This window comes from Limulus polyphemus, unplaced genomic scaffold (assembly GCF_000517525.1).
Source record: "Limulus polyphemus unplaced genomic scaffold, Limulus_polyphemus-2.1.2 Scaffold22, whole genome shotgun sequence".
In the NCBI taxonomy this organism is placed as follows: Eukaryota; Metazoa; Arthropoda; class Merostomata; order Xiphosura; family Limulidae; genus Limulus; species Limulus polyphemus.
This window is the reverse complement of record NW_013665632.1, coordinates 566,436-578,394: the sequence shown is the minus strand read 5'-3', so window position 1 is coordinate 578,394 and position 11,959 is coordinate 566,436. Positions and strand designations below refer to the sequence as shown.

Here is an 11,959-nt window from a genome sequence, read left to right as displayed (position 1 = left end):
TGATATCACCGTTAAATAAACTAACCGATCATTGGAAAAGCTTTTGTGTTAGAGCTATTTAAACTGATACGGTTACTTGAGATATATTCTACCTTGTGATATCACCGTTAAATAAATTAACCGATCAGTGGCAGAACTTTTGTGTTAGAGTTATTTAAACTGAAAACTTTTGTGATTGATCTATTTAAACTGATATGGTTACTTGAGATATATTCTACCTTGTGATATCACCGTTAAATAAATTAACCAATCAGTGGCAGAACTTTTGTGTTAGAGCTATTTAAACTGATATGGATACTTGAGATATATTCTACCTTGTGATATCACCGTTAAATAAATTAACCGATCAGTGGCAGAACTTTTGTGATAGAGCTATTTAAACTGATATGGATACTTGAGATATATTCTACCTTGTGATATCACCGTAAAATAAATTAACCGATCAGTGGCAGAACTTTTGTGTTAGAGTTATTTAAACTGAAAACTTTTGTGATAGATCTATTTAAACTGATGTGGTTACTTGAGATATATTCTACCTTGTGATATCACCGTTAAATAAATAACCGATCAGTGGCAGAACCTTTGTGGTAGAACTGTTGATCACAGACAACGCTGTTTTTAACCTTTTATAACGGTGAAGTGTATATAATATCTATGGGGTTTTTGAGTCCTTTATATTTCACTATACAGATTTTCTTTTCACTCTCACCTTTGGTGGAAATCTTTAACATATTTAAATAATCACGCAAATGACTTTATTCTTAATGGAACACAGTATAAACATTAATATATAAATGACGTAACAATTACTGAGCTTGAAGTTTGGAATTTTTTTTAAACATATTAAGTTGAAAACACACAAATAGAAAATATATCATTATGAATTGGTGGCTTTTTAACAGCTTTGTAAAAAAAATGATCCTAATAGATGAGGAGTCGATGGTCGTGAAAAAATAGATTTTTCAGGTGGTAATAACCCTAACTACACGTCTAAAGTTGCAAAGAACTTTCTTCTTCTGAAGAAGGCTTGAATGACTAGCTTAATCTTCTAGTTATGACGGAGGCGAAGTTAAGATCAAGGTTAAGGTAAAAACCTCCAACCAAAAACCAAGTTCACGTTTCAACGCATAACAGAGAAAGCATGAAAGAGTATTCTTACTTTATTATGCAAGAAATACATACAAATAATGGCCAAAAAGACTCAAAAAGGTTTTGAAAAAAAAATCTTCACTAGCCACGGCTGTAATTAGATCTCAAATAGGTCAAGAGATGGAGCTATGAGCTAAAAGTTTCTACTTGAAGAAAAAATACAAACTCGGAGCCATTCTATGAGCCACTATGCCGCGGCTAAAAACGAGAAGGAATCTTCAACAGCCGCGGCACTTGAATTATTTTAGGCAGGATTAGAGTAAATTAATCTATAAGACTTTTATATGGGCAGAGCACATATAGCCCATTGTGTAGCTTTGTGTTTAATTACAAACAAAGAAACCAAACGTAGGGCGCGCGTATACCAGATTCAATTTTATACTCATCAGGATCTCTACCAGCCTACCCTCAAATTGAAATTATTTTAGACAGCATTAGAATAAATTACTCTGTGAGACCTTGGGCGTGGTCAAATACATCAATCGAAAGTGTTTGACCTCCTGAGTCCATACCTGTAATTAGATCTGAAATCGGTCAAGAGATGACGGAGCTATGAGCTAAAAGCTTGTACCTTTAAAACAAAACAAAGCCATTCCATGAGCCGTTATGCCGCGGCTAATAAAATAGATCCAATTAAATGTTAAAATTGGTAAAAACGAGGGATGGTACACTCAGAAGGTGACCAAATACCTCAGTGATATCACATACCTGAAAAGTTCGATTGAGGTCAACGTCCTTCTGAAGCTGCCCTTTATTGTCACCATTTTGTGCAATTTCTGTCACCGCCTTCATTCTCGCCTTTCTAGCGATGAAGTTGACAAGAGGGAACTCCAAGAAAGCACAGAAGACCAACAAAGTACAACCTAGGTTCCACACATCTACAGCTTTGATGTACGAGACCTGTAAATGATAGTTTATAAATATTTTTGTGTTAATATAGTGTGTTTTGATCAGCAACAAAAACTGTAATTTCAGAGAGAAATACCCTGAAACCCATTTTCGGTTTCCCCTTGTCCAGGATTATTGACAAGGGACGCATTCCCTGAAACCGGTATATCTCAGTGGCAAGTCTATCATTTGATTTACCATTTGTCTCTGAATTAGACCGGTTTCGAAAATTCCACACTTCATCTAACCCTGAACAAATGCAAGTAGAATACAAGTTGGGCTTCATGCTTCATGTTTCTGGTGATGAGAGGAAAATATTACATTATTTTAAATACCTTGTCCGCAAAATAACTTAGAAGAATAAATTAGAGGCGCTAATGATACAAGTTCTTCAAATACCTACATATGTGAATGTAAGTGAGGAAAGGACAACTCGAAAACCGTATAAGTAACGTCATATTAGTCTGTTTAAGTTATTTGACCTAATCTTTAACCCTATTTATTATGAAAGAGAAGTGTTCATCTAGTAAAAAGAAATTGCAAAATATACTTTAGTCAACGTTATCATACAATTACATAAGTCTTAAATACTTTAGTCAACGTTGTCATACAATTACATAAGTCTTAAATACTTTAGTCAACGTTGTCATACAATTACATAAGTCTTAAATACTTTAGTCAACGTTGTCATACAATTACATAAGTTTTAAATACTTTTGTCAACGTTATCATACACTTACATAAGTCTTAAATATATTAGTCAACGTTATCATACAATTACATAAGTCTTAAATACTTTAGTCAACGTTATCATACAAGTACATAAGTCTTAAATACTTTAGTCAACGTTATCATACAAGTACATAAGTCTTAAATACTTTAGTCAACGTTATCATACAATTACATAAGTCTTAAATACTTTAGTCAACGTTATCATACAATTACATAAGTCTTATTTTTTATTATTAGTGTTACATAGTAATAATTAACTAGTTTTTAATCTTACGTTTCGGCTACCAATCTACTAAATCCACTAGAAATGTTAGTTTGGTTGTTTGTTTGTTTGTTTGTTTTGGAATTTCGCGCAAAGCTACACGAGGGCTATCTGCGCTAGCCGTCCCTAATTTAGCAGTGTAAGACTAGAGGGAAGGCAGCTAGTCATCACCACCCACCGCCAACTCTTGGGCTACTCTTTTACCAACGAATAGTGGGATTGACCGTCACATTATAACGCCCCCATGGCTGAAAGGGCTAGCATGTTTGGTGGGATGCGGATTCGAACCCGCGACCCTCAGATTGTGAGTCGAGCGCCTTATCCACCTGGCCATGCCGGGCCTAGTTTGGTTGACCAAGTCTTCAGTTTACAACATTACAATAAATGTAACTTTACTTGGTTTATGACTAACTCCTTTTTCCTTTCAGGTGAATTCATAAAACAAATTTTGAGTCGTCGAACTTCAATTTTTGGGATAACTTTTTTATAAGATAACATCTCCGATTAGAATACTTATAGAATAATTTTTGACCATTAACAAGTTAAATCCAATTTGATAGAAGTCATTCAAACACTTATACGTTCTCTGTAAACAAACAAAAAATTATAGGGTTTATACACTCAACATCTAGTATCGCATGGGATAAACTCATCGTTTAGTCATATATAAGTATATGTATACTACAGATTATTACAGGTAAAATATGTTATACATCTACTAATCATATATTTTAATTAATAATTGTATATTTTAACATAATATCTATTTCGTGCATGTACAATAACACACAATACCCTCGCTAATTACTACACAAAACCAGGGTTTCCAATAGTACCGGCGGTACCAGATTGCCGTACCGGTACTCGAGCATCTCTAATCATGTGAGAAATTCAACTTTTCTTCCCAGTGTATTCTCGTGGAAAAATTTTCACATCAAACCAAATTATCAATTATCTGTAAGCCCACGTGGTATGACAACTATGGCAATGAAGTAGTTTAAATCTAAACTTTCTATTGGTTATAAATTTAATGGGAGCAAGCCTCAGAAAAATCTATTAGCAAATTGTAAACTAGAACATGTCAGAGGTAGGTGTGGAAAGTGGTTTCTGAATTTTCATTGATTGCTCTTTAGCCCTATAAGATTGAAGAATATAAAAATATATGTTCAGAATATCAATGACGAAATTATAGAGAATATTTTAAGTTGCATTTCGTAGTTTTCTAGGGTGGTGGACAAAAAATCCAGAAGAGGAGATGGCTCAAGAACAAATATCCAAATTCTCACACTAGGGGAATTTGAGTTTGTTTTTAAGTATTTCCTTATATAATTAAGAACTTAAAACTTATATAATATTAAAAGTTGATTTATTATCTATAGTTTGTTGTCAAGTATGTTTGTATACCATGACAATTAAGTAGTTTGATTAAATTTTGAATGTAACTCATTAAAACGTTGTGACATGCGCAGTCTGACTGCCCGCATGCTAAGGGTTAATCACGCACGCACCTACCTAAAGTGCAATCAGTTATGTAGGCACATTCACGTTTTCTTCCAGAGTGTTGAAGTTACCAGTTTCCCATATTTCATGCTATTGCCGATTTTCACGGTGAGATTCGCTTAACGACTGAAGTATGAACTCAAAACTACTACGTCAAACATTTAAAATACTGTGAAAAACGAAGCTGAAATACCTGAGGAGGCGTTCGGTCAAAACTCCGAAGATGGGACATGTGATAACAGATATTATTCTCAACATATGATATACTATAAATCAGTACTGGTACTGGATGCCGAGTACCGCCGGTACCGGTACTGGTACCGACTGTAAACCCTGCACAAAACTATCTAAATTTCTGTTATTTGGATGGTGAAACACTAGCCGAACTACAAATGATACATGAAAGGTCAGTTACTTGACCTCTTACCCTTGGAATAGAATCCTTGACCCCTCTAGAATTAGTGATGACTGTTAAAATGGTGGTGATCCCGAGAGCTACACGAGCAGGGACAGCATGAACGTCCAACCAGAAGGATATCCAAGATACAATGACCAGCAACATGATTGGCACATAAACTTCAATCATATAATAGCTGAACTCTCGGCGTAGACTGAATGTCGCTATCAAGCCACTGTATCCTCCTGGTTATACAAAATGTGAAAAATAGCTTACAAAGATCCGTGTATGAGCAATCATTTTCGCAAACAAAAACAATCTTTGATGTCGAACAGTTTTTTAAGTAAAAGGGTGATAACCGAGAATTAACACCAATCTACTACAATCACCAACTGTCGCTTGTGGTATTAACAAAGAGTATTTACTAGTATGGAATAAAGTCTGTACAGGGCATCATTAAGAATCATGCCACACACAATGGAACTATTCAAAAAATTAATTGTACTTACCAATGTTTATACCAGGTAAAGAGAGACTTACTCAGTGAAAATCCCAACTTTCAGCACATTGAACACCGCGGATATATTTCTTGTACAGATTTTTGTTATTGTTAATAGATCAGATAAGGGGTTCTATGATTATCAAAGTTCAAGGTATAATAGCATGTTCACAGGTAGTTTGAATAATCAGTAATAATGTAATTTTAATGTTTTATAAGCTCAGTTAGGTGTGACACTTTAAACCGACTAAAATACAATGCTACACATGCAAGAGCGAAATCTAGTAACTAGTCTTTTGACTATATTAGAAAAACTGCTATGAACTTTTGCTGTAAATTTCATAACCAATAGGTTCACAAAGCACTTCTGAAAAGTACCGCAATGATGCTTCTGATCTGACATTAAACAAATAGTAAACAATGATGCTTCTGATCTGGCATTAAATAAATGGTAAATAATGCTGCTTATGATCTGGCGTTAAAAAATGGTAAACAATGCTGCTTATGATCTGGCATTAAACAAATGGTAAACAATGCTGCTTATGATCTGGCGTTAAAAATGGTAAACAATTATGCTTTTGATCTGGCATTAAACAAATGGTAAACAATGCTGCTTATGATCTGGCGTTAAAAAAATGTAAACAATGTTGCTTCTGATCTGGCATTAAACAAATGGTAAACAATGCTGCTTATTATCTGGCGTTAAAAAAATAGTAAATTATGCTGCTTATGATCTGGCATTAAACAAATGGTAAACAATGCTGCTTATGATCTGGCATTAAACAAATGGTAAACACGATGCTTATGGTCTGACATTAAAGAAATGGGAAAAATTATGCTTCTAATCTGACATTAAACAAATGGCAAGTAATGATGCTTATTGTCTGACATTAAACAAATTGCAAACAATGGTGCTTATGATTTCACATTAAACAAATGTTAAACAATAATACTTATGATCTGACATTAAACAAATGGTAAACAATGAAAATACAAGATGGTTATGTTTCTTTCTCCGTTTTTAATAAGCTTCAAAAATGAAATAACTAAATAAAAAAATCAATATTATTTTCAAGGTGATTGATCAGCCCAATGATTCAATAACACAAAAAATATACACTAAGGATCTGCTGAATAATGTGCGTTTGTTTATTTGTTGTTATAAACGCAAAGGTACACAATGCGCTATCTGTGTTGTGCCCACCACGGGTATCTAAATCCGGACTTTAGCGTTATAAACCTTCAGACTTACCTCTGAGCCACTAGGAGCCCGAATAATTTTAACAAAATCTATGAGTGTATATGGAATCACCAAAGAGAATAATATTCTTGAAACGTACTTAACCCTAGAATTTCCAATGAGAGTTTTAAATCGGATTTAATCTCTTTTTTTTCTAAACTATTTATTCGCCTAATTACTTATGGGTCTATGACTTTGTTAGGTTAAAAAGTCTCTAAAAACATACGAGTCATACCTAAAGATATTGTGATTAATCCCACTAATGGTTACTGGAATGATTGTTTTGGAATATGACTTTGTTAGGTTAAAAAGTCTCTAAAAACATACGAGTCATACCTAAAGATATTGTGATTAATCCCACTAATGGTTACTGGAATGATTGTTTTGGAATATGACTTTGTTAGATTAAAAAGTCTCTAAAAACATACGAGTCATACCTAAAGATATTGTGATTAATCCCACTAATGGTTACTGGAATGATTGTTTTGAAATATTTCAAACAAATAAGTCTCAAATATTTATCAGCTTTTGCCTTTTTGTTTTGTTTTTTACGTTCATATTACAAGAACCTAACAAGTTTGATTTACCACATGTGTGACGGATAACAGAGAATCAAGATATTTATTTTTAAGTACCTTTATCTGTGTTTTGAAAAGTAAGTAATTTAGGGTGAAGATTAACTTGTAGTGATATAATCATACAAGTTTCTCGTGTTTTCTAAGAACACAAAAACCCGTACGGTTTTCAATTTAAAATTGTATTATTTTAAATACATTGTTGTCTTTTTAAATAAAATTTTTCGACGAGTTCTGGTTTATACGTTCAGAATAGAACATGGTTGAATTGATTCGCTTTTCACCCGAGATAATTTTTAAAATATTGTTTTTATCAACTGACTTTTAATTTACGTTATTAATTGCCTTAATATATTAATATCATTATGTGTGTGTTGACTATAAAAAATTCAATATAGATATTTTGCAACAGCCAACACATTCATATTATACTTTGTTAACCCACATTGACTGTGTCGTTTTTAACTTGAACTTGTGTTGTAACCATTGAAACAACATATTTATGTTTCACAGAAATCAACGTTTTATTAGAGTGTAATTAGTTTATAGAGATAAAAAATACCCGCTGTATCGTAGTTCTTATTATTTTCAGTACAGATGACGCTATCCTTGTCCAAAGAATGCTCTGGAAGGGTCAGCTCAGGAATGATGAGACATAGGTCTTTTTGGTTCACCTGTCGCCACCTCAGCAGCAAGCTTTTGATATCGTACTTCCCTATTAAAGAACAGATGTCAACTTGAACTTAAATATACATTTATCAATTTACATTTTTAACTCTAAGGTAGAAAAACGCTCCTAAGTGTAAAAAATAAATAAACTGTGACTTGAACATCTACTTATATTAATTGTTTTACTTCTACCTTTTACCTTTCAGACGGGCGTAACTTAATCTTAAAATTACAGTAAATTTCACTTGTTACATACAAAAATATAGTTGAAGAACAAAACTATTTACATGCAGTTTTGTTTTTAAAGATATGTTATATTTTTATGTAATTTACTAATATAAGTATACATAGGATATTTCCTTGAATTACTGACAAAAGAACTATCAAAAAGATTCAATCATAATTATTTGTAGTGTGACTTGGGAATAACCAGATACTTGTGGCTCACCTTTTTTTTTTTAACTGAGTTTTAAAATGTGAACTTGCTGAGATATTAGTAAGCTTTTTAACGTTTTTAGGAGTGTATGATAGCAGTCTCTCGAGAAGAATGTTCTTTTTTTTACCTCACTCGGATGGCAAGATCTTCTAAATTTCCAGGAATTAGAAGAAATGTAATGAAATAGAGAGTAAGAATCATCGATAGTAATTTTATACGATCAGACAATTTTGTTTTTGATACATGAATTGTAAAAAAACACGTTAAAAAATCCAAAACACGAATTGTTTTAAAGAATATTATCACATAAGTCTCTTGGGAGACAATACTCTTAATTCTTCTCGTCTTCATCGTTAAATTACTAAACTCTTTTATCCTTCAGCAGTTAACTGTTTTCTTTTTAAAACGATACTAAAAATATTGATAGTAAAGCTCTGTAATAAATTTACTTGCCGCCCACTATGTCCTCACTTTATTAGGAAAGCTGTACTGTGGGTAGGGTGAGGAAATCTGTACAACTGGGTAGGGTATGGAAAGAGGTACAACTAGGTAGAGTGTAGAGAGCTGTACAAGTAGGTAGGGTGAGTGTGGAATGCTGTACAGCTGGGTAGGGTGGATAGAAAGGATGTGGAAAACTGTACAACTGGGTAGGGTATAAAAAACTGTAAACTGTGGAGGATGTGCGTAGTGCCTGATAAATGAACTTAAGGTATTTGAATATTAAATATATTGGTTTTCCTGAATAGAAAATTACTTTAGTTTTCTAAAAAGTTTTAAAGTACAATCTTTCCCGAAATTTAAGTCGGTTCTCAAATATGATACTTTTACTGCCGTAAGACGGAGCAGAATATTCGCTCTCCCTTTCTCCCCAAAAATCATGTTTCCCGCCAAATATATGGCGCCTTAAGCGTTGGAATACTGACTGCATTTTTATATACATTGCAGAATTTACTAGGCAATTATTTATGACAGTGAAATTAAAAAAAATAATAATTATAGCATAATTGTTTTAGTGCATCATATTTGGTGTGTTATTGCATTACACACTGCTCGATAAAATTGTTTACATAACTTGAAAATAAAACTTTTATCTGTTCAGTGAAACCAACATGTTTAATGTGCAAGTATTCTAAGTTGACTTATCAGCCAACACACTCATTCTACCCAGCTCTACAGCTTTCTACATCCTACCCAGTTATAAAGCTTTCCACACTCTATCCACTGGTACAGCTCTCTACACCCTACCCACTTGTACAGCCTTCCATACTCTCCCTGGCCGTAGAGCTTTCTGTACAAGTGGGTAGGGTGTGAAAAGCTATACGGCCAGGGAGAGTATGGAAGGCTGTACAAGTGGGTAGGGTGTGGCCTTCCATACTCTCCCTGGCCGTAGAGCTTTTCACACCCTACCCAGTTATACAGCTCTCCACACTTTACCCACTTCCAAACTTTTGACCTGTAGTGTATGTTTTATTCAATTAGAGTTTTGGCAAGTAAGCAATAATGCAACTGTTCCGTCCTTGGCTTCCTGAAACCCAGAAAATTCTATTTCAATATAATCATACAAAGTTAAGTTCGTTCTAATGTAATAAATGACTTGTTCCACGGAATGTTCTCGACAAGGTATAACAGTATCAACGAAGTGCTTCCAAAGTTGTTATTTGAAATATTAAAAACCATCGTACACGATTGTATTTTCGTTGTAGTGTATAAAAAATGTTAACCTTGTGTTTTTCCATAGATACGTTGATATATATATATAAATACATAAAAGCTGTGTGTTGTGTGAGTTAAAGCCACATTGGGCTATCTACTGTATCGACTGTGGAGGAATCGAGTCCCGAATTCTACTCTATCATTTAAAATGTTTATTGGGTTATTTTCTATGTCAACCGCGGGGAATAGAACCTCGAATTTTAGCATTGGAAGTCTGTAGACTTACGGCTGTCCCACCGGCGAACTAAACATTTAGAAATAGCGTTGTCTGGAAAAAGTGGAATAAATTATTTAAATGATAAAGTCTCGACATTCTGTTTTGAACTTTATATTTTCACTGTTCCCATAGCTACTCAGTTGTTGTGAAGAATAACACTATTCACTGTATACGTCCCCCCCCCCCCGGTGGTACAGCGGTAAGTTTACGGACTTACAACGCTAAAATTCGGAGTTCGATTTCCCGCTGTGAACACAATAGATAGCCCAATGTGGCTTTGCTCTAAAAAATAACAAACTATTCAATGTAATATGGCCGTTCTTATAGCTACTAAGATCTGAACAAGAGCGCTATCCTCCAGAAACTCGCCGTTTCTATGTTTACTCAGCTGTTACGAACAAGAACACTAACGTATACACCATTGTTTCCATAGCTACTCAGTTGATGTGGATAGGAACACTAACTTGTATAAGTTCACCGTTTCTAAAACTGCTCAGTTGATGCGAACAAGAACACTGACCAGTATAATCTCATATTCCTATTTAGTTATTGTCAAAAGTCAATATAGTTAAGCCCTTCATGGCCAATCTTTCGGCTTTAATCAATCATGTTTTATTTGTTGTGTGTGTGGAGCAATTTTTAGTTACGCTATTTTTGAAAATATGTATCTAATAAACTTCAAGATATATAATTTATACTAGCCTATCAATGTATCGGTAATGTATGATGTTATCTTTTCTATGACTGACTCGTTTTTATTGTGTATGTTTCTTTTTTGCCATAAGAGCTCATACAAATACTGCGTCAAGTTTCCACGAAATACACAAATGTATAGTACAGAAAGCTGGCAATGATAAAAATAAAACTCCAATATGCTAACGGCAAGTTTGTAGTTGACAGTTCCTCGCAATTGTTTCCTGGCTTATTAAGCATATCATTACTGACGTTTGTAAGGTGAAACTATTCCTATAACCGAAGAGTTTCTGCAGTTCAAATGAACAAGGAAATTAAAAAACCCATATGTTTCAATACTTCGACAGCTGATATGACTCACATATAAATATAAAATAATCAGAGTATTAGGCACTTTGAGCTTTGCAGTATGAATCACAGAGAAACTCAAAAAACTTCAACAGCCGTTAGAAATACCGGAAATATTTCCTTCTTCTAGAATATCTGGGGCATAATTATAAACTTCAAATAATTCACATTCGAAAATGGGAACTTTATGACTCACATAATAGCTCGCAAAGTATATTTAAATCACAAAACCTTTCCACGGCAGGTAAAATTTATAATTCTTTTAAGATATAATTATGAAATATAGACATTAATTTTCGCCCTATTGATAATAATAGTTTCTTAACGTGCAATGTAAGTCTTTATTCACTATAATTTTTCAATACAGTTTTAAATCTAAAAACTTTAATGAAACTCGTAAGTCTCGTATTTGAAAAATAAAACCCCAAAGAATTATTATTAAAAACATTAAATATTTATCCATCCCAAATCAAAACGTTTACAAATGTTAGGATCCCATTATATGAAATTAATAATTGGCACGATAAAAATAGATTTTATAAAAATATTTCTGTTTGGAAAACTATGTTAATTGACTCTTATCTGCCCTAAATAATTAAAGGAAGTACGTTTTTATGTAAAACGTAAAACTTGTTTGTTGT

At 33.4% G+C, this 11,959-nt stretch overlaps 2 protein-coding genes across 2 annotated transcripts in view; one reads left to right on the top strand and one right to left on the bottom strand.

The window, feature by feature from the left end:
* LOC106458351 (diacylglycerol kinase 1-like) overlaps positions 1-8,093 on the top strand; it is a 346,054-nt gene extending 337,961 nt beyond the window's left edge. The window contains exon 27 of the mRNA XM_022384776.1: positions 7,835-8,093. The gene's annotated coding sequence lies outside the window, so the exon portion shown is untranslated. The remainder of the gene's footprint in view (positions 1-7,834) is intronic.
* Positions 1-11,959, bottom strand: part of LOC106458341 (glutamate-gated chloride channel-like) — an 80,730-nt gene that overhangs the window by 2,971 nt on the left and 65,800 nt on the right. The window contains exons 5-8 of the mRNA XM_022384895.1: positions 9,532-9,800; positions 7,805-7,984; positions 4,959-5,173; positions 1,858-2,049 (exon numbers count right to left, since the gene is read on the bottom strand). Coding sequence (XP_022240603.1) covers positions 1,858-2,049; positions 4,959-5,173; positions 7,805-7,984; positions 9,532-9,800 — 856 coding nt within the window. The remainder of the gene's footprint in view (positions 1-1,857; positions 2,050-4,958; positions 5,174-7,804; positions 7,985-9,531; positions 9,801-11,959) is intronic.